Raw genomic sequence first — 25,041 nt, forward strand, 5'->3', positions numbered from 1 at the left:
ATTGGAAAGCCCAATTTTAAGATTGTCAACTGTTATAAGCAGGTTTGCTTCAAAAGTGTGATCCGTCTATATTGGTGGTGTATATGTCACTTCATCCTCTAAATCGCCATCCAAAGAGGTAAAATTTTTAGTATCATCTTCTTTAAAGTAACATAAGAGAGTAAGAAAGACCTACTTCTTTTTGGATAGAAGACCTACTAATTACAATAGTTTCTGAATCTCCTAGAACCAATAGAATCAATTCCAAACTTAGTCATTCTTGAGGAATCTGGTTTCAAATTTTATGGGCAGTGTTACTAGGTTGGTGCATAGAGCTAGCCAAGTAGCCAAATCTTTCAACATTTATCAACAAATCATAATCCTAGCAAGCTATAGAAAACTCTCATGTAAAAGTGCATGAAGACGCAAGATTAGATAAATCATTCAATGCTCTCAAGGTGACACACCTACTTGCATTATACAAATTAACCATGTCACTTGACAACACGCACACTAGGAAAACTTTTATAACTCACTTCTAAGTATTACTTATGAAAATTGATTTTACTCCTAAAAATTAGGCAATGCATTTCAATGTCATCCACATAAGTGGAAACAATGTCATAAACATCCCACAAATTGAACTGCTCATAAAAGAACTAGTCAACCAAAGAGTGCAACTTACAAGCAAAATGGCCTAAGCACACATTCAAAAAGAAAAACAATTCTAGAAAAGAAATAGGGATAAAGCAACACACCTGAGTTTTTCCCAACCGAGATTCAAGGTCCACTTTGTTAGGACATATGTGATTCACTTGTTAGGAACATATGTCACTATTTTATGTAATTGGCTAATCCTTTGACAAAACGCACTTTACTTGTAATTAGGTAGATCTAGGATGTGTTTAATACTTTAAGAAACTGTGTTTCAAGATCAAGTGTTAAAGCCATGCAAGTCTGTCTAAGAAATAAGCTGAAGAAGTGCTGTTCATTAAAGCTCGACAGCTAGCTATTTATCGAGACCTGTAGAGCTATTGAAGCCCGTGGCTCGACAGCAGCTCAACAGATAGGGTATCTGTCGAGGTTTATGAAAAACAGAATTTCAGTTCTGTTTTGACTCCAATCTGTGATTATATGTTTGGACTTTCTTTTCTCACAACCCTAGACATATAAAAGGATTATTTTAAGGGCCTTCAAAGAGTTCACAAGTTGCACAAGTGTTGAGAAAAATTTGCTAAAGCAAATTGTGATTGGAGACAAAATTTGTCCTAGTTCATCATTCTTGTGAAGAAGTTGCTGTGTTTGTGCACCGTAGGGTTTTGTGGCCAAGCATCTTCTTGATCTTCATCGTGGATGAACTGATGAACTTTGTAGCCAACAATCTTCTCTAGTTGGTGATTGAAGTCACGTACTGGGATCCGCACAATTGGTTAGTCACATACTGAGAGCCGTGCATCAAAAGGAGAAATTGTCACTACAGAACAAGTTCAATTAGGTATTGGGGTAAGGGTTCAACTGTAGGTTGGTATAAGGTACTGGGATTCCTTTACTTGTAACCGCTTGTGATAATAGTGGAATTTTGGGAGTGGTGACCTTAAAATCACCTGGTGGAGTTTTTGCAGTGTTGGTTTTCCCTATTTGTAAACAAATCACCGTGTCATATTTATTTTCCGTTGTATACTTAGTTTATTGGTGATTTGTTTGTGCTACCACGCGTTTACATATTAATTAACTTAATTAATTCACTTGGCTAAATTAATTGGTCAATTTATCACAAGGGGTCAATTCGTTTTTGGCCTATCAAGTGGTATCAGAGCAGACACACTCTGATTAGGTTTTAATCTTTGTTATGTTAATTCATTGACCTCTGTTTGTCATGGATAGAGGACAGTCTTTAATCATACCTCCTTTATTTGATGGTACTAACTATGCATACTGGAAAGTACACATGAGAGCTTTCTTGCAGTCTCTAGATAAGAATGTAAGGTTGAATTTATTCAACCATCTAATTGGCTTTATTCCGTGCCAAATTTGCTTGTAATTCAGCATTTAGTAACCTTGTATCTAGGTGGGTTTGTTGTAAGGGTAGTGAGTGAGATAGAGTGAAGATTGCTCAAGAGTGTGCAAGAAAACAGAGAGTCGCGGCTGGGACTCGCGGGTGGACTCGCGGCTACAAGCCGCCAGAAGCTGCACACGTGTCAAGCATGCTGGAAGATGAACAGTCATGCTAGCTGGAGCACTACAGGACAACTGGCCATACGGTTAACTCGCGACTGGATCTCGCGACTTTGTCAAGCCGCGAGGTCAAGCCGCGAGCCACCCCTGTTTTGTAAAACCTGACGTTTCACATTCCTCTCCCACTCCAGTATAAATACCCCTTTAACCCACGATTGAAAGAGAGCTTCCAGAGAGAATTTTGAGAGAGAAACCCTAAAGAAAAACCAGATTGCTTCACCCACAATCTATACCTTAGAGTCTCTTTAAATTCCCTTACTCTCTTCCTCTCCATTGTCAAATCCTTGAGAGGCATTCTACCAAACCTGGTTCTCACCATCATCATCTCTGTGAGACAGTCGTTTGGAGTTCTGGGAAGCAGTTAGGAAGGAGCCAATCTTCATTGGTTGATGCTACGGTCTAGTAGCGGAATCCGGGAAGCTAGAAAAGAAAAAGGTTCGGCACAACCTCGTTGGAGCAAGAAGCTTGGAGGGCTTAGGTGCACTGGGTAGATTAGGCTTGGAGGGTCTATTGCTGTCCTTGTATCCCAACTGTATTTTCTAGTGGATTGATTACCGCTTGGAGGGCGGCGGAGAGATTTTTCGCCGAGGACTTCGGTTTCCTCTTCGATAACACATCGCGTGTTGTCTCTGTGTTTGCATCTTCCTTCCTCTCTATCTTTGCCTTTATTTTATCTGCTGTGGTTTTATTTTGTTATGGCTTAGATAGTTGTTTAACCAATTTCATATTATAGCATGTGTTAAGTTTCCGCACACTAGTTGTTTGACATATTGCTTGAGTTGGTTAAATTATTTTTGGGGGTCTAAACGTTCAAAGGTGTTTTGTACACGTTTTTGAACTTTCAAAGAAGGTGTGGCAAACTATTGAGATAGGCTAGACCAAGCAAAAGGAAGCACCAGCCAACTGGGATGAAGCCAAGATCAAGGTGGCAAACTTTAACAGCAAGACATTGAATGCTTTGTTCAGTGCAGTCACTAATGAGGAATTCAAGAAAATATCCTCCCCTGAAACTGCAAAGGAAGCATGGACCATCCTCTAGACAACCTATGAACGAACTAAGGCTGTCAAGGATTCGAAATTTCAGAGGCTCACTACAAGTTTTGAAGAGATTAAGATGGAGGAGGATGAGTGAGTTCTATGCCAAGCTCAAGGACATAGATGATATAGGATTTCATCTTAGAATCTTCATCATCAGAAGACTCATCAATATCACTACTTTTGGCCTTTAGTGCCACGCTCTTGCACTTGCTTGATTTCCTGATCCTTGTCAAACCCAACTCATAGGTCTGTAGATTGCCAACCAGCTCTATCAAATGAATTTTGTCAATATCTTGTGATTCCTCAATCGCGGTGATCTTAGCATAAAATCTCTCAGGTAGAGATCTAAGAACCTTTCTAACAATCTTGGGTTTGGGAATGGTTTTCCTAAGATTAAAGGCTGAGTTCACTATGTCCTTGACCTTGGCATAGAACTCATCAAATGACTCATCCTCCTCCATCTTAATCTCTTCAAAGCTCGTGGTAAGCCTCTGAAACTTTGAATCCTTGACAGCCTTAGTTCCTTCATAGGTTGTCTGGAGGATGGTCCATGCTTTCTTTGCAATTTCAGTAAAGATATCTTCTTGAACTCCTCATTCGTGACTGCACTAAATAAGGAATTCAATGCCCTACTGTTGAAGTTAATCGCTTTGATTTTTGCATCATCCTAATCAGCCGGTGCTTCCTTAGGCATGGTCCAGCCTATACCCATAGATAGCCACACTTTTTCATCTAATGACTACAAGAAATCTCTCAAGCATACTTTCCAATATGCATAATTAGTGCCATCAAATAAAGGAGATATAATCAATGATTGTCCTCTATCCATGACAACAGGGATTAATGGATCACATAGTAAAGATTAACCCTAACCAGAGTGTGTCTACTCTGATACCACTTGATAGGTCAAGAATGTATTGACCCCTTGTGATAAATTAACCAATTAATTAGCTAAGTAGATTAATTAAGTTAATTAACATGCAATACACGTGGTAACACAAATAAATCACCAACTAAGTTAAATATAAAGCAGAAAATAAAGTTGACACGGTGATTTGTTTACGAATGGGGAAAACCTCCAACGCAAAAACCCCATTGGCGATTTTAAGGTCACCACTCCCAAGAATCCACTATTATCACAACAAGTAGTTACAAGTAAAGGAATCTCAGTACCTTATACCAACCTACATTTGAACCCTTACCCCAATACCCAATTGGACTTATTCTGTAGTAACAATCGTTCCTTTTAATGCACAGCTCCCAATATGTGACTAACCAATTGATGCATGGATCCAAATACGTGACTAACCACCAACTTGAGAAGGATATTGGTTGCAAAGTTCTTCAGTTCATCAACATGATAAAGATCACAAAGCTCCTTGGTTACAAAACCCTACGGCATACAAACGCTGTAGCTTCTTGAAAAGAAAGATGAAGTAGGGCAAATTGTCTCCGATCACAATATACTTGTGAAAAACATTTGCATCAAGTTGCACTCACCTACATCAGCTATTACAGCCCTTAAAATAATCCTTATATATATTTAGGGTTGTGAGAAAAAAAAAAGTCTAAACATATATACACGGATTGGAGTGAAATCAGATCTGAAAATCTGATTTTCTTAAATCTCGATAGATAGGGTATCTATCGAGCAACTGTTGAGCACCGAGCAAAAGCTGCCTTTTAAACCTCGATAGATGCTATCTGTCGAGCTAGTTGTCAAACTTTAAAATCCAACACTTCTTTACTTGATTCTTGGACAGATTTGCATGGCTTTAACACTTGGACTTGAAACCTTGTTCCTTAAAATATTAAACACATCCTAGATCTACCCAATTACAAGTAAAGTGCATTTTGTCAAAGGATTAGCCAATTCTATATTGACATATGTTTCTAACATGATTCACATATGTCCTAACAACTAACACGACCACATGCAACTCTGACTCCACGGACTCTTCTATCATGGATTTGTTGAACACAAACTCCCCGTTATAGACTTTAAGATCTCACTCAAAGGTTTCAGATCACCAGCAGTAGTAGATCTTTAGCAGCAACTTGTTTTCATCAGTTCTTAATTGTAGATCTCGTTCTGATAGATGCTTGTTGAGTAAGAAGGTATAGAAATCTCTCAAATCTCACAAGAATAAATCACAAGTCTTCCAAGAGCACTGAAAACATACTTAGGGTTTTCCTTTTATACCAAGTAGTAATGGACTGAAACCCCACACATTTTCGCGAGCTTGGGCTTGATTTAAATTTCGCAGAATTGATTTATCTGCGATTTTCGATCAGTCGATTCTAATTTTTGATCAGTCAAGCTTCACAAAACTTGAACCCTCGTTTCTGCAGCTTAAATGTTCTTGAATCTTGATTTGTACAATCTTGAGCAATGTCTAACACCTAATCTAGACATATTTTTGTTTTCGGTTTGCCAACATACACAAAATAAGAATCTAAACATTTAATCCTATATATTTAGAACCTAACACATCCTCAAACAAATTTGTAATTATCCTCAAACAAATCAACCAATCGTGCTCAAATTGAAAACAGTGTTTTAATTCATATTCCAGGCACTTTTGGCATAGTGAATGTGTGAATTTCCAATAAAATATTTCAACAAAAATGGTTGTTTTTAATTATCTTTCAAACATCACTGCTTTCACCTCAATCCAATATGCGAGTCAAAAGTTATTTCCAAGAAATTGAGACAAGAGCAGATCAAAAAATTTAGTAAATCGGCATTTTAACATATAAACGAATTGGTGCCAATAATCATCCAGGAAATCGGCCAAAAAAATCGGCGAATTTTGGCACTTTAACATAGAGACAGAGGTGCCAATCACTGTCTAGGAAATCGACACCTCTATCTAAAACTCCGACTTTTTAAATTTCGATGTCGTTGCTTTGCTCCAACTTCATTTTAAGGGTACGTGAGGGATAAAAACAGGTTTAAAAATGCCTAGAAAGCATAAAATATTTTCAACCCTAAAGAGGGTCTTTTTCCTAGTTAACAGAAAATAATTTTGATTTGAACAAGATTTTCAACCGTACAAAATACCCCAAAAAAAAAAAAACTTATTAAAAAAATTGTTGCAAAACAAGCAGCTCTAATTATCACACTATCATTTTCTTTTTTTTTTGGAAATTAATTAATTTTTTTTTTTAATTTGAGAGACTAAAAAATGTCAATTAAATTACAAAACTTTTTGTAAAAGAATAAAATCTGGCTACAAATTTGATTGTGAACTTAGGCTAAAACCAACAATATAAAGAAATGACAAGAGTCCTTGTTATGCAATGTACATTACTTACTAAATCACACTTAAATAATTGTATATAATTATTTTATGTAAATCATATGCATTATATATGACAGGAACATATGCCATATTCTAATCATTAATTATAATCTTAGGCTACAATCATGTTTCATAGCCAAACGTTATCTTGACGAAATTACTGTTTTTTTTTTCTTTGGAAAATGAGTGCACTAATTATTAACTTCAATGAAACTGAGCATTGTGGCGATTATTCAGAACTTTTAACACCCGTTTAGCAAAAAAAAAAAAAAAAAAAACTTTTAACACCCATTTCCGAGGTAGATATCAATATCATTGTCCCCTACATTTTGGCAATTAATAGGATTTGTTTTTGAGAAAATAATAGGAGCTATTTAGTGTTACAAATACTACTAGTTTACAAGATACTCGTTTAAAGGAGAGGTATGGATCAAATTATACCCAAACTAAAGAGAATAAAAAACTTTATCCTGCATAGAAATAGGAATAAAAGGATAATGCCTTTTGCTTAAAAAGTTAAAATAGAAGGGTCTCCTATAAATATATATATATATATATATTTAAATTTATAGCTCAACTAGGACTTCTTAATATTTCCAATTAAAATTTTCAGAGTTTGAATCTCACCGTTCCTATCTATCGAATATCAAATAGAAAAATAAATAAAAATAAATAGATCTTTGTTCTTTTTACTGTTTTGCTCAGCTTTAATTTTTAGAATTGTTAAATGCAGCCAGAGATGGATCTTTAGAGATCTGACTTCAGACTTTAGGGGGCGCCAACGCGTAGTTAGAGCATTTGTAACAGTGGAGCTAAATAGCTATAATGCTATTTTAGCTCCACCAAAATACCAAAAAGGGCCACGCAACAAAGGAGCCAAAGTAATAATTTTTAGCTGAGCTGCTACAGTGCACATCTATAGATGTGCACTATAGCAGTCATCTAAAAATAATAATAATTTTTTATTCAGCATTCCGATTAAAATAATGCTTGGCTATTTGTTTTTTTTCATTCTTTTTATTCTTCATCTCACCGTCCTCTCTCTCATCACTCTCAAGCTCCCATCTCTCCATCTCACCTCTCTGAAACTATTCGGTTCACTCTCACCATCTCACCATCTCACTCTCACCATCTCTTCACTCTCAAGCTGACTGACACCATCCCAGCCGAAGCTCGACCCACCGCCGTCCCGGCCGAAGCTCTACCCACCACCGTTCCAGCCGAAGCTCGACCCACCGTCGTCTCGGTCGCCGATCGCCTCAGACCTCGCCGTCCCAGCCGCCCATCTCTCTCAGACCGCCTCAGACCTCGCCGTCCCAGCCGATCCACTTTAGTTCAATGAATTTTTTCATTTTTTTTTTTTTGATGAATTAGTGAATTTTTTCATTTGGGTGTTCGTTGTTTTGGCTTAATTTTTCTGGGTTTGTGTCATCATTTATGGTGTTATTTTGTGGTGAAAAATGGTGTGTTGTCGGGTCAGTGAAATTTTTCATCTTTTTTTTTTTTATGAATTAGTGAATTTTTTCATTTGAGTATTCGTTGTTTTGGCTTAATTTTTCTGGGTTTGTGTCATCATTTTTGCTGTTTTTTTTTGCTATGGCAGCGGCGGTGGAGATGGCGGCAGTGACAGCGGTGGCGGGGATAACGGTGGCGGTTGAAGTGGTTGTGATTATTGTTTATTGTATAGGATATATTATTTTATTGTGATGTTTATATTATTTTATTGTGTTAAAAGCTAAAATAGATCCACTACTGCAACATGTATGTAGGTAAAATAGATAAAGTAACTTTTGGTGGAGCTAAAAAGCTAAATTTTTAGCTTTAGTACTAGTGTGGATGCTCTAAGGAGAAAGGTACTCATTTTAAAGTTTTGACTTCATCGTAATCTCCAAAGTCCATATCTTTGAATTGTGAAAGGGACCTGGTGATGTTCTTTTCACACTGGAATTCTGGAAATTAATCAGATAGTGCTTAGGACACCAAAAAAGAAAAAATTGTTGAAACTTTAAAGGTCCAAAGAAGAGGACAAATATGTCAATAAATGATAGATTGATATATACCTATATCCTTTCATAGTTTCATTAGCGTTTGGTTCGGATAATTTTCACAAAATAAATTATGATATATATGACCGGGTTTCAAATTGATGAGGTATAATCTGATTTTAATTTCATAGGTATTTGTGGTCTCTGATGCAAGGAGAATATATTTAAGCTAGTATTCATCAATATGTTAAGGAGAAAATATATATTAACAAGAGGAAATAACGTTGAAAATATAAACTTAATACAAACACACATAATTTAAATAATTTCCACTGAAGATTAAAGACCGCCACCCAAAATTTACTTTTGGAATTTTGGACACGAAGAGAAAACAATCACTTTTTAGTTCACTTTTTCTTAAAACAAGAAAAACGAAGCCATGATTGATTCAAACGAGTCAGTTATTTGTAATTTGAATTAGTGTGAAACAAAGGCTAATTTCACCAACAATGTGATTCCCGGAAGCTGAAATTGGCTTCTTGTTTCGACAATGAATGAAGAAAAAAAAAGTTGGTGTCATAATTTAACAGAAAGGAAAAGCACTCATCGTCAAAGTTCTAGATGTTCTCAAATATTCAAAGTCTGATACCCAGTTGCCTATGTTGAAAGAAAGGAACTTGTTCCGTAGTACATTTTTCTAAACGATGACGAAAATCCTACGCACATTTGTGGCCTATATAAAGTCTCATTGTTTCATTGACTCTCATCACTTTCAATATTAACCATTGCCATTCCTGGCGACATAATTTTTATTGAGAAAAAGAGAAACACGTACAAGTGTGGCAGGGACGACCTAGAGGAGCACAAGGAAATTAAATGACTAGTCGTTTAGGTTTGGTTGGGTGCTTCATAGTTATAGTGGCTCTAGTACTCAAGGGTTCATCTGCAGCAACTTATACAGTTGGAGACGAATTGACATGGACCACTCCACCCGGTGGCGAAATTGCCTATAGCACCTGGGCTCGTTCGAAGTCTTTTAATATTGGTGACGTTATAGGTAAGCATTCATTAATATTTCTTCAAAGACAAGATTTAGGTACAGTACTTAAGTGATGTTTTTTAGGTTTCTCTCTTAAGATTCTACTATGTGAATTTTTTCTCATAGAATTGAAATGTATTCTTTAGTTAAGTAGTCAAGTGGCTCAATCTTAAATGAAAAACCTGAGGAACAGCATCTAAAGTATTATACCTAAGTTTTATCATTTCTTTAAATGTCATAGACTATGATCAATCTCACCTTTAATCTTTGGAAGAATTGTTGCATTTATTTTTACATGATTAATGTAATATCTTTTACTAAAAAACAATTAAATTATTGGGGAAGCATTGGTTTGAATTCGAATAATTAATGATCTTCTTTCCTCTCTTCCTCATTGAATAGTTGGACAATGCTTAAATGAATAAAGTTCTCTCTCTCCCCCCCCCCCCCCCCCCCCCCCAAAAACAAATAAATAGATTTAACCATGTAACTATTGATTAATACAATTATATGATTAAATTTAATTAAAGAATATTAGAAACAACATCTAAGTAACTTTACTTAAATTTTGTCCTAACTCACTATTCACTAGAATAAAGAATTTGAAAAAATTTTAAATTTCATTTTTTTGGCCCTAACTCACTATTCACTAGAATAAAGAATTCGAAAAAATTTTAAATTTCATTTTTTTTGGCTGATATATATTCTAGGTACTTGCCGTTTATTTGTCCTTTTTTTTTTTTTTTTTTTTTTTTTGTGGGTTGTAACATTATGTATCTTTATTTTCAAAAGATACTGCCTCATGGTTATATAGCCCTCACAAATTTTTTTTTTCAATATAAGGAAAAATATTGAAGATTTAAATAAAGTAGCTGGTTATGATGAATGCTAGCTTTTTCTTTAAAATAAATAAATTATTATTAATGGATATTTTCTTCTTCTTTTAATTTTTTTTTTTTTCCTTTTCTTTTCAACCTTCTCCAGTGTTCAACTGGACTGGGACGCACGATGTTGCTGAAGTGGCAAAAGAAAATTATGATAACTGCACAGACACTGCCATTGGTTCAATACAAACAACCAGCCCAGCAAATTTCACTCTAACTACCAACGCTACTCGCTATTTCATCTGCACCATTAGTTCCCACTGTGAAGTTGGCCAGAAGGTGACCATTGGCATTGGATCAGATTTCTGGAACTCCGCCTCATCTCTCAAATATGGTGCCTTGTCTGCTGTTCTGTCCACCATAGCCATCTCGTTCTTGACATTTTTCTGAAGTTCAACATATCTATTATAGTAGATTTCCACTTGCATTATAGTCTTTGTTTTTTCTTTAATTTTTGTTATGCCAATATTCTTCTTGTAGTTTGGTACACTAGATAGCATGAATCACGTACCAATACCATATACTGGAGTGAATTACAATAATAAAATTGATCACAGCTCATTTCATTGATAGGTTATTATGAATTGATAGTCTTTTACTCTTTTATATGTTTTGTTGATTTTGGATTGTACCTGTGATTATTCGCGGCCCCCCTATGGGCATTATGGCTTTATGAATTAAATTATTTATCACGTGGAACAGGTAGAGTTGCAATTCTTTTGGCTTCCTCTTCTTCTTCTTCTCTCTCTTCTTTTTTTTTTTTTTTTTGGCATTAAATTAAGATAAACGCAGTAAGACAAGTACAAAATAGTGTAGGTGTGTGAAAAGTGAGAACCACGATTCAAGCTAGCCATAATTATTTGGTTCCTCCAATATCAAATCTCATGGTGCAGATTGAACTATAGATATCATCGCTTAAATTGAAATGCTTACAAAAATAAATATCACCAAAATTTTTTATTTTAAAATAAAAATTAAGAAAAAGTTTTTTTTTTTTTTTTTGAGAAAGTTTCAACCTATCAAAGTTTTTTTATTTAATTATCAGAGACTATATCAATTGAGCTAATTGAGATACACAAAAATAATTAATTTATTAATTAACTATGTTGAAGCTCGCTCAAAAATAAATAAATAAATAACCATATTGAAGTACTTTGCTAGAGATGGTCCAAGTGATTCTATGGAGAAGATCAGCACTTAGGGTTAGGGATGGCCATGATTATTTTTTGTATAATCAAATCAAGGGAATATCAAACGAAAATGGAATATGATCCTAAATACCTAAGCTCCAAATATTGGCTGTTGTGAGGTTCTACTCTTCTCTAGTCCAGGCTCCATGAAAAAGGGCGCACGAGCCCCTGAGTGTGTGTGAGAGAGACAGAGCCACCAATATCAATGTTGGTGAGCAAGAACAAAAATAGCAATGACTGTAGTCGACTAAGCTTTAACATGGTTCAGCTATGGAAAGAGTTTAATCTCACCAAATCCCTCCTAAATTCTTGTTGACTGTTCAGTTTCAAATGGGGTTAGGGCTTTGAAATGTTGGGAGGTGCACGACACTTTGAAGTCTAGCCCATATAGGACTTGTATTTGAGCATTGAAGGAATCCTATTTCATATAGAAATAGGTGTACCAATTGCACAAGAAGTCAAAAACTCCTATTCCTAATTGAATTAAGAGTGTCAGGCGGCATAGCTTTTATATAAAGCTTGTGCATGTGCTTTCACATATATAGAAAAAGAGAGAGAGACTGAAGATTGAAACACAGTTTTGAAGTCGATCGACTTAAAGAAAAATATTAGTTTTTTGTGTGGCATTGAGGGAAAAAAGAAAATGTGATTTTTTTTTTTTTTTTTTTTTTTTGCTCAAGACACGCAAGGAAGATAAATTGGGGTTTTCTCTAGAACGATTATTTGGGTGCTACAATCACTGAGAATTGAAGTATTCAGAGTGAAAGATCTTGCTATCGGGTTTTGTGTTGAGGTTGTATTTGTTCCTAGAAGTATTATTGTATTTTCCCAATTTATTGTGAACTCAGGTTTTTGGTGTAACTTGAATGTTGTAATCACTATTTTATTATAGTGGATTGATCGAATTTGTCACGTGGTTTTCCCCTCTACACTAAAGGGTTTTCCACATAATTTCTTAGTGTTCTTATTGGTTGATTTTTTTTTTTTTTTTTTTTTTTTTTGGCTTTCATAAATTTCTATTTTCTTTATTGCTTGGAGTATATTTAATTTAATTCACACATAGACGGAGATTTATCCCAACATGAAATCCTACCAAGTTCAAATCCTCTCGCATGCTATGCACATGACTTTTAACAATTTTTTATTCTTAAATTTTAGTGAATGTGATGTGGCATCCAGCGGTAATGAACTATTTTACTATTTCTATTTGTCACGTCAAATTTTTCCATTAACGACTTAATGGCAAGCACCATTTGACCCATGAACAAAATTTTAAACAATAAAATAAAACATTTGAAATGTAAGAGACTATTTTGAAACATGGGGAAAATGTAGAAGATCAAAGTGATAATTAAACCTATTTTTTATTTGAAATGTATTGATAAAAATTATTTGTACTTCTTCTTTTATTTATATATTGTTGACATTGAATAAATGCTATTTTATTTTAATACACTGATTCAATTATGAATGTTAATATATATTTTATTCCTTTGTTCTAAAAAATAAATAATAAATAATAAAAACACAAATAGAGAAAGGACTGTGAAAGCGTGAGAGACTGGCTCCCCAAAGCGGACAAAAAGCGGACAATCCCACCCCTTTGTGACAAAACCGTGAGAGACTGGCTCCCCAAAGCGAACAAAAACTGCTTAATGGCAGGGCAAGCACCCACATTAAAAGGGTGTAGTAGTGGTACACTCATGGTCGCTCCAGAAGCTTATTAACCATGAGTGGGAGGGTTACTTAGGCAATGGGGGACAATCCCACCCCTTCGTGATAAAACCATGAGGGACTGACTCCCCAAAGCAGGCAAAAACTACTTAATGGTGGGGCAAGCACCCACAATATATATTTAAAATCTAAAAATATAAATATATATATTAAAAAAAATTAAAAAAATTCTACAATTTTTTACATGTAATAAAAAATTTATGGAAGTGTGAAGCTGAATTTTGTTTTAAGTGTTCTACTTATCGACTTATATATTATAATAAGATAATAAGATAATAAGATAAGGAATAGTTGAAGAATTTGGATTGTAATCAAATCAAAAATTTTATCCACTTAGAAATTATAGGAGAAGAATATAAGAACAAATATATTTATAATATGAATTTGGATTGTGCTTATCCCTTAATAAGCAAGTTTTGTAGCTTGATATTCTGATAAAATAATATTAATTTAATAATATTAAAATTTTGAAAATTTAGATGATAAATATTATCTAAATTAAATTTTTGTATATTAAATATTATCACCTAATTTAAGAAATATATCCTAAAAAATAAAAAAATAATGTTAATTAGATGATAAATATTATCTAAATTAAATTTTTGTATGTTCAATATTATCCCTTAATTTAAGAAATATATCCTAACAAATAAAAAATAATGTTAATCTAATTTATTTAATGATAAGAATAAATTAGAGTCCTGGTAGTATACTATTCTTTTTTAATTCATTAAAAATCTAAAAATTTAATAAAATTTCTGCAATTTGGTGAAGCCATGTGGCACAACCATGGCGTTTAAGCCCAATTTTTATTATATACTAGTACTAGTCGCTAACCCGTGTGATGCACGAGAAAACTACCAATTTTTTCCAAATGATGTGACATTAGCTATTGGAATTCAGCATCGATTCTCTGGTAGCACATTCTTATTTTTCAATTTCATTTATTTGATGTCTTCCACTAAATATTCAATGCATTCATTATATTTAAAAAACGTTGAAGTTTAGATATTGTTTTTCAATTCCTCTTGATTTTAAAGACACAACTATTGAATCTCAACAACATACCAATGCAAATATTAATTACTTAAAATTCAAAATAAATTATTTAAACATGATAAGTTACAATTCAAATTGAGTCTTATGAGTTTTTTAAATGTAAAGAGAATACTACAATATTTAGAAATTAAATGTATATAGACAAACAGTTAACGCTATACTAAAAGAAATCCTCAAATAACTAAATATAAGAGTTTAATTCCTCTATGTTTCAATTTAAAACTAAATTGTGCATAAAAGCAAAAAAATTTCCTTTGTTCCAATACGTCTTTAGTATCAAAATCACAAATTCTTTAAAACCAAATTGTGTATAAAAGCAAAAAAATTTCCTTTGTTCCAATATGTCTTTAGTATCAAAATCACAAATTCATTAAAACCAAATTGTGCATAGAAAATCTTAGAGATTGAAAGACAACTTTAAAGTGTTTTTTGTATCTTCTTCCTTTGGTGCTTTGTAGTAGTCCCTAAATATGCCCTTTTGTTTTCCTTGAGTACAGATGTTGGTGTGAGTTGCACATTGGTTTGAACATCAAGTTTTTGAAATTTTGTACAGTCACCATCTTCTTCAATTGATAAGTTGTTGCTACATTCATTTGAAGTATCACTGATGTAAACCTAGCAATAGAACAGGTTGAGGAATGTATTACAACATATACATCTTAAATATCATATTTGTAATTTTGCTAAATTAAATAATACTTACTTCTGTCATTTTATCAAGCTGAATTGTTTTGTTAGTTTCTTCAAAAGAGTCAAAAAGTTTCTTGACAGTGTAGAATTCCCATCCATAGTTGAGATTATAGTTATTTAGTTGTATTTGGAAAACAAATTGTTTTCCTTTCAGATTTTCTATTTGCACAGGAAGGATGACTTCATCGGGCTCCTAACAAAAGTAACATTTTTCAAATTGTACACTGAAGTAAAGTAGTAAATATTAAATACTAATTTTATCTTCGACTTTCTCACCTCTATAGATTTATTCAAAAGGTCTTTGGTTGATATGTTGAGTAATTTTTCTGCTTCTGAATCAAATAAAATGAATGTGGCCATTCCTGAGCTATCTTTAACCTTTAATTGAATTCTATACCTAATAAAAGAAATGACATATATAATGTTAATATCATATTATTTGTTGTGTATTTTAATATAAAAAGTAAACATTTTCATTTTGTGTACCTTGGGATTGGGAAGCATGCCTTTTTGTTGCAATTGTCGCACCATAAAAATTCATCTTTTGAGTTTACCTTTTTACGACATACTTTACAAGAGATAAAGTACCAACCAGAACGATCTATGTCAATGTTTATAATCTTTCCTTCACAGGTAAAGATCGTTTCCTAGAAATTAAATTTAATATCAATCAATTTATAATTTTATAGTTAAATTTTGTAAAAGCAAGTCTAAAGTACATAAAGCAATGTTAAGGACACAATGTTATTGTTGAAGGTATATTTTTTTCTTACCTTATTATCAGAGTCCCACATAACTTTTTTGATTTCACTTATGGTTCTTCTGTTGATGCTCATCTCTTCTTCAATTGATACTTGTGGTTTGAATTGCTTGGGCATTTGTACTATTGGTTGGTTATTTTCCACCAGCCTATTATATCACATAAAGATATTAGACATAGTATTGTAGAGACTGTAAATATATTAAAAATGTGAATCCAAAACAAAGCACTTACTGATCTTTGAATTTAGCAGTCTCAGGAATGTCCAAATCAATATAAACTCTTGTTCCACTTGTTGATGATAAGTTATACTCTCCTGGAATGCATAGGATTCATTAGGAAAAAAAGTACATTGAAGTTTCAATGAAATGATTACTGTAATCAGTGAGAGGTCTAGATTAGAGGGCATAGTATGTTGTAGACATTTATAATACTGAGGTAAATAATCCAACTTTGCTATGGTAGATATAGATGCTAAAGATAATGACACTTGAGAAAATGTTTGTCACATTTTGAAAATCAATGGACCCTAAAAACCATGCTCTTGAAATGGATTAAAAAAAAAAAAAAAAAAAAAATCTCTTCCAACAATGAAAAATGTAAAGGGAGAGAATGAATCCCCCAACAGTAAGTGATGAATACCTTTTTAATTCTTATACATTGAAATGATTTTTCTCTGCTCAATAATTTAGAGACGTAATTATCTTGATTCATTAGATGCTTACATAATAATTTAGCCAAAATACTTTGTATTTCAAACAATTGGATGATTTCTTATGTAGTTCAGAAGATGGTTATAAAGAGAATTAGAAAAGAGAAATGAACTTGCCTTTAAAAGTCTTGACAGTCAAACATGTAGCAATTATGATAAAAGGGCCTGGATTTTCAGTAAAGAAGCTCTCCTCAACTTCATTTGCAACTGATCCCCAAAGTGTAAGCTTTATTTCATGTCCTCTGTCAAAATTTTTCAATGTTACAGTGTAAGTTCATATAATATAAGTGCATGTATTGGTTTATCAAAAATAAATAAATAAATAAAAAGTGCGTGTATTGAAAATAATTTCTTTTTTTTTAAAAAAAAGACATACTCTATAGTCATGACATTTATGTTTCTCATCGAGACATTTGATCCTTTGATGCAAGGTTGCTCAATCGGTCCAACACCAATCACATTTGCAATGATATCTAGGCATTAGAAAGATATGGATGTAATTATTTTCATATATAACAATAATATAATGCATAATTATTAATAAATTTAATATAACGCATAATATATATAAAGATACCTAATAGCTGGACATGTTTATTAACGCGTTCATGTGTTTTATTGTAGTCAACAAATTCGAATTTATGACGCGGTATATCAACATCAACCTCCTTTCTTTCCTTAATGCTAGTTTTCAATGTGAACATGATCTTGATGTCATTGTCTACTGGTCTATACAATGCATTGCCATCAACCACTTGAAAATAAGAGAGTTCATAAAATTTTCCTTCTTGCAAAAGAGGCTTGAACTTTTTAGCAATATTATTCGAATGATTGCATGTATTGAATTATTCTGCAAGTAAAGTGCATCAGTTTTATATCGATAGAGTTCATGGTATATATAATGATCAAACAATATTAAAAGCTATAGAAGAAAAACAAACCTGCTCATCGATTAAAATCATATCTAAACTAATAATATCATTATTTTTTGAGTTGATTGCATTCCACATCCTTGATATTCTGATCTTGACTTTCCAATTTTCTTTGTGTTTGTCTATACAAAGCTGATTAAGGAGAGAATATTGCATCATCTTGGATCCCTACCTGTATAGATTAATAAATTTGAAAGTTTATAAAAATTCTCAACTCGATTTAGATACTTCATAGAATAAAACAAAACAAAGCAATATAACAAAGACACCAAAAAGTAATTAGCATTCAAGATAGAAAATAGTAATTAGCTTGTATTCAATTATGTTATAGACATGAAATTTAACAAAACAGTAAGCATATACGAAGTGCCTAAATCAATTTGGAGGAGATAAATAGGAAAAAAAAAAATATATATATATATATATATATATATATATATAATTATGTTACCTTTATTAGTTGGTTTCTTGAATCAAAGATTGGTAAAAACTTCTTTATACACAATATTTTTTTGTTTCAGACTTTTTTTCAGTGTCATCGTTAATGATGAGGAATTTTAGGCCATTTCTGCTTGTAACTCTAGACACTGCAACGTACAATTGCCCATGACTAAAAACAAGTTTTGGCAAATACACTTCAACATGTTTCAATGATTGTCCTTGGCTTTTATTTATAGTCATTGCAAAGCACACTAAAATTGGAAATTGTCGTCTCTTTAAAACGAATGGCCATTTTGAATCACTTGGAGATAATGTTATTCTTGGAATGAACACACGTTTGCCTATATTAGTGCCAGTTATGATTTCTGCTTCTATCACCCATGTAGCCAATCTTGTTATAATGAGTCTTGTTCCATTACAAAGACCTTCATTTTGATTCAAGTTTCTAAGCAACATTACAGGCAAACCTATTTTTAATGTTAGTTTATGGTTTGGCAATCCTGGAAATCTCAACGTGTTCAAAAATTCAACAGTATACAGGAGATCTTGGTCAGGAACATTTGAAGAAGCCTTGCATATAGAATCTGAACTTAGATATTCATGAACTTCTCCATTTAAGGATGACACAATATAGTCATTTAGTTCTTCTACAACTTCATTTGTAGGGGCAAGAATTGCCCTATCCTGTAGGTAACTTGGATCTGTGTATTTATTTTCCAAACCTGGATATGTGTTGTCAATAATATCTTGCATTGGATTCTTTGAAGGTTGGATAATCAAATCACTTGGGATTGAAATGTTGTAATCCCCATCTCCTTCTCCCAATTCACCATTACCTATTTTAAGAATCCACTCACTAAAGTCCTTTATAGATGATGTTTCTATTCCACTCATACTGTTCTATAGAAGCCTCATATTTGTTTGGAGTTTAAAGACATTACAATCATTCCATAGATATGACTTGCTAATTGAGGATTGGACTATATCTTATCGTCTTCCCTTTCTCACAACTGGAAGTATTTGTCGAAAATCACCCCCTAGAACTACAACTTTACCACCAAAAGGTTTTTCAGCATTTTGAGGATCTTCAATTTGTAGTATATCTCGTAACGTGCGATCAACAGCTTCAAAACAATTCCTATGTGTCATCGGTGCTTCATCCCAAAGTATAATACTTGTTTTTGAGAGAAGTTCCGCTGCTTGTGTTCTTTGCTTTATGTCACAGGTAGAGTCATCATTTACATTAATTGGGATATGAAATCTTGAGTGAGCAGTCCTTCCACCAGGAAGCAACAAAGCAGCAATTCCTGAAGACGCAACAACAAGAGCAATTTTTCCTTTTGATCTTATACCAGACAGGATGGTTCTATAAAGATACGTTTTACCCGTTCCACCATGTCCATAGACAAAAAACATTCCCCCTCTTTCAGTAGCAACAGCTTCCATTATAGAATTGTAGATTATTCTCTGTTCATTGTTTAGGCCAGAAATTAGGATCTCATGTTCTCTTTTCAAACTTGATACATCATACGACATTTCTTCTTGAATAAGTCTATTCCCATTCTGAATAAGATCCATATTTGGCTGGGGCATTTGTGGATAATCTCTAAGTGATCTTCCATATTGTTGGAGGATTTGTTCGATTTCATACAATCCATAATTTCTCAATTGGTCATCTGATAAAATTAGTTCTAGGAATTGGAGGATACACCTTTGCCTATTTAGTATATCTTCTATAATCAGTTTCCAGTTGGATTCCCAAAGACTTAATGGATCAGCTACCTCACAGAACAATACCATTGTAACAAATAGTTGACGCAATTGTTGCCCACTGGCCCAACTCGAAGCTTCAATTAGGGAATCATGTCATTCTTTGTCATCATCAAGAAGTCCAAATGCATAACAGGCTTCCTTATAAGTTGGATAAGTAACATCGTATATAGTATCTTCACGTATAACTGCATCAATTCTATTTTTAACTTCATTATCAGTTTCATAAATATAAAGCTGTGCATACTTAGGTTTTTGGCCATGGACAGGAAGAAGTGATCCAATTCTATGATGAGTTTGACCATTTACACGAAACACATATGGACCAGAACCATTATTCACTGATCTATCAACATTACCCCCCAAAGAAGTGAAAGCAAAGAGAGAGTTGTAGATTCTCATCCCTAGTTGAAAGTTTATTGATCTCTGATCACTATTAATATTGAGTAAGTTTCCAAGAAAGGGTGGAGGTTCTTTCAATAGAGGGAGTTCAACTCTTCCTTCAGAACAGCACAAACTAAACTTCGGTTTTGTAGGCGTTTTTGACTTTACAGTTCTCTCTTCATACCAAAGTTGAGCTCCACAATGTTCACATACTATTGTTGGAGGTCCTAAATCCAATAGTTCCGTAAATTTTCCTATGACAACAAAAACAGAAATTCACTTTTTCTTCCTAATTTTAGAACTTTTTTGGGAGAACTAAAAAATGTAACACTTACATTGTTTTCTGCTTTCATCATTAATGCTATATTGTCTACGTCGAATACTCCTTTCAAATGGCTCGTCATCTCTTGTTCTTGTTTGGCCTAGGTTACATCCTAATTATTAGGTTACATACTAATTATGAGTTTTTTAAAGAAAAATATTTTTTTAATATGTCAATATCGTACCCCTTCTATTTCTCTTTTCAGATAAAATTAATCTTCGTCTCAATCTTGCATAGAAAGCAGAGTCCATGCTTAGGGAATAAACTAAAAGCAAAACATTCACAAAATTTTAATTCATAAATATAACTATATAGCAAAAACATATATTACAAATTAACAGTTAGATGTTATAGAAAGGTGAAAAATTGAAGAAAAATATAGCATTCACATACTAACTCAAAATTAAAAAAAAAAAAACATAAAGATATGATTATTTGATAAAATTTTCAAATTCTCTCTACAAACATATTACCAATAAATATACAATAAACAGTACAGAATAAAAGAAAGACTGGTAAATACCTGACTTTCCTAGTCTTGTAGTTGTATTACCAAATAAGCCGGATTTCAAAATGCTAAATCCCTACCTGCAAAACCAATAGAAGACAATGATAAAAGCAGATTTAAAACAGCAACCATATGAGCACTATTTAGGAATTCTATCAAACTCTTGTGAGAAGCCAATAACAAAAACATATGTACAGCCAACAAACATCATTATTATGTACACATATATACACCCAACAAAAAAAGAAAAAAAAACTCTTGACACACACAATGTACTATTTGATTTTTTTTTTAATTAAAAAAATAAGGATTGGTATTTGGTACTACTTGGGTTTTTTTTTTTTGGGAGTTGCACAGAAAAAGATCAATTGTTATACCAGTGTATTTTTATGCATAAAAAAATAACAAAGGACAAAGTCTAAGAGTTTAACAATAGACAATAAAGAAACTTTGACTTGAGACTATTATAGATTCAAAAGTAAAATGAAAATAGAATATTGTGTTAGGTTCTAAAGACTTAGGATTTTATGTATTTAGAACTCTAATTTGTATTATTGGCAAACCATGATCAAAACAATGTGTTTGTTGAGTGTTTTAGGAAAGACAGGTGCATTCTGATCAAGACCTTCTACCTATTCTTGCAACTTCTAGGTTAGGAGTCTTAGATTGGGATTTGTGATGTAATTGGGCATTTTATTGTATTGGATTGTTCTTGTATTTGAGCATTTCATTTTGTATGAAAGTTTTGTCACGAATTGCCAAATAGGGAGTTTGTTCCTTCATCTTCTTCTTCTGAACCTTCTGTGAGTGAGATAGTGAGTGAAACTGTCAAACCACCTGTGAGTGAGGTTGTCAAACCCATAGAAGTTTCACCATCTAGGAAGATTAGGGTTGATCTGAAAGAGTCTAAGTCTAAGAAGCCTATCCTATCTAAGGACAAAACACATGATAAGCCTACATGGGTTTGTCACTTTTGTGGAAAGTCTGGACACATTCGTCCATACTGTTACAAGCTGCAAGCTGTAAAGAGAGCAAACAAACCAAAAGTACATGTGCCTCAAGCACAAGATCCTATGGTACTTATTGGTGAATTGGTAAAGGCTTTAAACCTTTATTCCAATCCTGGAGTTGGTAATCATTCCCATGTAAATAAGAACTCCAATGCTCATGGTGCATCTAAAAGGTTTTGGATGCAAAAGACTTGAACTAACTGAGTCTTTCTGACATAGTCCTTGTGCTTCATTGCTCAACCATTTGTGACCATTGTTCTTTGGTTTTGTTTTTGTTTTTGTTTTTTTTTTTTTTTTTTTTTTTTTTTTTTTTTTTTTTTTTCTAGGATTTGCATTGCATAACATTCATGCATTTCATTCTAGGTGTTTTTTTAATAAAAATAAAAAATAAAAAAATAAAGGGAAGAAAAAGGAAGCAAATTTTGTTTTGTACTATTCTTCTTGGTTTTTGAGAACAAGGTTGGTCAATTTATTTTCACATAACATGTCGTTTGTACCTTGTTTAGCTTTGATGGGCTTACTTATTGCACTTTACTAGTTCAAGCTTTTTAGTGCATGTTGTGTGGGAAAGATGTTTATAGTTTTTTATTACTCTGTCTTAATCTTGAAGTCACATGTTTTTGAATGTTGGACTTGAAATTTTAGAGAAAGGCATAAATAATCATCTCACCACTATTCACTAGCCAATCATGAACACCTTAGTGCATATCATAAGATTTTGTGCTCGAGAAAGTGTAGCACATGCACGAAAAGAACATAAGGTGAAGCCTCGGTTTAAATTGCTTAATTCTTAAAATTAAAATTGGTGTGTACTATTAGGCTTGATGCCAAACTCACAAGACTTAAAATTGGTATGTATATTATGAGGCATAAATTCAAGAAACTTACATGATTGCAAGCTTATGATCTAGGAGATGTGGGAGTTATATGATGTAACTCTTTAGGAGATAGTCTCTTTTAACTTCTTTGTGATGAATTTTGTAGACTTTGTGATCGATTGCTATTCACATATCACCTCACATGTATCTCAAGCTTTTTCTAGTTGCACACACTACACAAGTTACTCTTTGCTAAACTTTGTACATGTTATTGTGTGTGTTTATGGTCTGACCAACCAAGTTTTGCAAATACTTTGAATTTTGTGCAAAATTAATTTGTTGCTTGAAAATTTGTGGAGAATGCAAGAAATTTTGTTTTTTGGGAATTTGGGCTTAAAATTCTTGTTTTTGAAAATCATATCATCACATACTCATGCATTTTGTTCTTAAATTTCAATGCTTTGAGTTGATTTTAAAAGTTTTTCAAAAAACTGTGCTTTTCCTCAAATTTAGTGAGCCTCTACCCATTTCGATCAATCCATTCTGTTTTTCAATCAATCGAAATTTTTTAAAAATGTTAGAAAGAGCCTCTGTCTGTTTCAATCGATCAAACTCTTTTCAAAATGTTTTGATAGAGTCTCTGTCTGTTTCGATCAATCGAGGCTGTTTTTCGATCGATCGAAACTCGTGAAACATGTTTTTTTTTTTAAAAGTCAGATTGTCTTTTTCAAAGTCACTTTTTCAAAAGTTTTTCAAACTTTCCTCTCTCTCCAACTTGGCTAAGGCTCCACCAAAGATTTTTTTTGTCGTTTTCTTCCGAAATTTTTGCAAGGTTTTTGTCTTCCAAGGCCGGTAAGTCCTTTTTGCCATTCCTTTTGCATTTTATTTCATGATTTCATGCATATTCATTGGGTATTTTTGGCACTTTTCATATTTTGGGGTTTTTTATGATTCAAACCGTATTTTGTGAAATTGATCATTGGGTTTTTGTTCTAGGATGTTATTATCATGATCCTTGTGGTTTAATTTGATCAATTTTGTGGTTTTTGAAAAATTGAAAATTCTAGGGTTTGAAATTGATCCGAATTAGGGATTTTGTCAAATTGGGTTAAATTGATGAAATTGGCTTGTTAAATTGATGTATTTGGTCATTATTTTTTGAACTCTATCATGTATACTAATCAATTCGTCACTATCTTCCAAATTGAACAAGTGGTTTTCCAAATTTTGGGGTTTTTGTGTTAATACCTCTATGTTCAAGCCAATTTTGTGAATTTGAACTTTCTGGACTTAATTGCACTGCATTAGAACATGCATCATACCATTTAATTTGTTCATGCATCATATAGATTTTTATTCTATATTTTTTTTGTGCTAACTTGCAATCTGCTCTTGGTTTTGTCTTTTGTGTTTTTGTTCTTTTGCTCTGTGTTTTGGTCCTTATCCTAGTACCATGCCTTGGAAAACTAGAGCCCATAGGACCCTTTCCACTTCCTCTGAGTCTCCCTCTAGGAGTGAGGTGTTTAGGAATGATAAGTGTAGAGAGGCCTTTGATACCTTGAACAGTAAGCGTAAGATATGGGCTGAGCGAGCTGTTGTGTTAGATGAGATTGATCCAGCCATTAGGACTAATTTTGAGTCTAGAGGTTGGTTGCCTCTCTTAGAGATAGATCATCCACCCCCGACCGCCCTGATTAGAGAGTTCTTCTCGAACCTCTCTTGCCACGTCTATGATTCCAACACCCTTGTTAGGAGTTGGATACGAGATGTTGAGTTCACCATTACCCCTAGGGTAGTGGCTAAGGCTCTTGGGGTTCCAGTTGTTCGGGAGCCTGACTATCCCTATGATGAGTCACCCTCATTAGATGTTGTCATGTCGTACATCACTGGGTCATCTATCCAGTGGGGTTCTGATCCTCAGATCACGTCCGCTGAGCTTATCGAGATTGCCTATTTTTTCTTTCGGATAGCGTGTCATTCGTTGTGGCCTATTTTTCACTTCCACACCATCCCTCTAGAGCGATGTGTGTTTTTGTATGCATTTTTTTCTGGAGCGTCTATCAATTTTCCACATCTGTTCCTTCGTTCTTTGAACGAGGTTCATAGGAGTTTTGCCGTACGGCATGCGCTTATTCATCCTATTTTCATTCATAGGATTTTGCTCTTTTTAGGTCTAGATGGTTTTCCGTCTGGTGAGCCTGTGTATGTTGTTGCTCCCATAGGTGCCACCTTTCCTAGACAGAGGG

General features: G+C 33.4%; 4 protein-coding genes across 4 annotated transcripts; 1 reads left to right on the forward strand and 3 right to left on the reverse strand.

Annotated features, from left to right (window-relative positions):
- Positions 1-9,313: 9,313 nt before the first annotated feature.
- LOC126715418 (stellacyanin-like) lies at positions 9,314-11,037 on the forward strand. Its single transcript, XM_050416011.1, has 2 exons — positions 9,314-9,599; positions 10,566-11,037. The coding sequence occupies exons 1-2, from the start codon at positions 9,419-9,421 to the stop codon at positions 10,853-10,855; spliced, it is 471 nt and encodes a 156-aa protein (XP_050271968.1). The 5' UTR covers positions 9,314-9,418; the 3' UTR covers positions 10,856-11,037.
- Positions 11,038-14,802: 3,765 nt separating this feature from the next.
- LOC126715419 (replication protein A 70 kDa DNA-binding subunit B-like) lies at positions 14,803-16,215 on the reverse strand. The gene is made up of 4 exons (XM_050416012.1): positions 16,133-16,215; positions 15,912-16,047; positions 15,625-15,785; positions 14,803-15,535 (listed from the first exon to the last, which is right to left on the reverse strand). Exons 2-4 carry the CDS (start codon positions 16,014-16,016, stop codon positions 15,298-15,300), a joined length of 504 nt encoding a protein of 167 aa, XP_050271969.1. The 5' UTR covers positions 16,017-16,047; positions 16,133-16,215; the 3' UTR covers positions 14,803-15,297.
- A 1,822-nt stretch (positions 16,216-18,037) lies between these two features.
- Positions 18,038-18,877, reverse strand: LOC126704448 (uncharacterized). Its single transcript, XM_050403480.1, has one exon. It carries the CDS (start codon positions 18,875-18,877, stop codon positions 18,038-18,040), a length of 840 nt encoding a protein of 279 aa, XP_050259437.1.
- A 93-nt stretch (positions 18,878-18,970) lies between these two features.
- On the reverse strand, positions 18,971-19,783 carry LOC126704453 (uncharacterized). The gene has a single exon (XM_050403493.1). It carries the CDS (start codon positions 19,781-19,783, stop codon positions 18,971-18,973), a length of 813 nt encoding a protein of 270 aa, XP_050259450.1.
- Positions 19,784-25,041: the final 5,258 nt, after the last annotated feature.

The sequence above is a fragment of the Quercus robur genome, chromosome 2, assembly GCF_932294415.1.
Source record: "Quercus robur chromosome 2, dhQueRobu3.1, whole genome shotgun sequence".
In the NCBI taxonomy this organism is placed as follows: domain Eukaryota; kingdom Viridiplantae; phylum Streptophyta; class Magnoliopsida; order Fagales; family Fagaceae; genus Quercus; species Quercus robur.

Bases quoted from the DNA above. Each gene is read 5' to 3' on its own strand.
- LOC126715418 (XM_050416011.1), top strand. From the start codon at position 9,419: ATGACTAGTCGTTTAGGTTTGGTTGGGTGCTTCATAGTTATAGTGGCT. The intron at 9,600-10,565 runs GTAAGCATTCAT...AACCTTCTCCAG, and splicing joins TAATATTGGTGACGTTATAG to TGTTCAACTGGACTGGGACG.
- LOC126715419 (XM_050416012.1), bottom strand. From the start codon at position 16,016: ATGCCCAAGCAATTCAAACCACAAGTATCAATTGAAGAAGAGATGAGC. The intron at 15,786-15,911 runs GTAAGAAAAAAA...TTTAATTTCTAG, and splicing joins TGTGGGACTCTGATAATAAG to GAAACGATCTTTACCTGTGA. The intron at 15,536-15,624 runs GTACACAAAATG...TTCTTTTATTAG, and splicing joins GCATGCTTCCCAATCCCAAG to GTATAGAATTCAATTAAAGG.
- LOC126704448 (XM_050403480.1), bottom strand. From the start codon at position 18,877: ATGAGTGGAATAGAAACATCATCTATAAAGGACTTTAGTGAGTGGATT.
- LOC126704453 (XM_050403493.1), bottom strand. From the start codon at position 19,783: ATGGTATTGTTCTGTGAGGTAGCTGATCCATTAAGTCTTTGGGAATCC.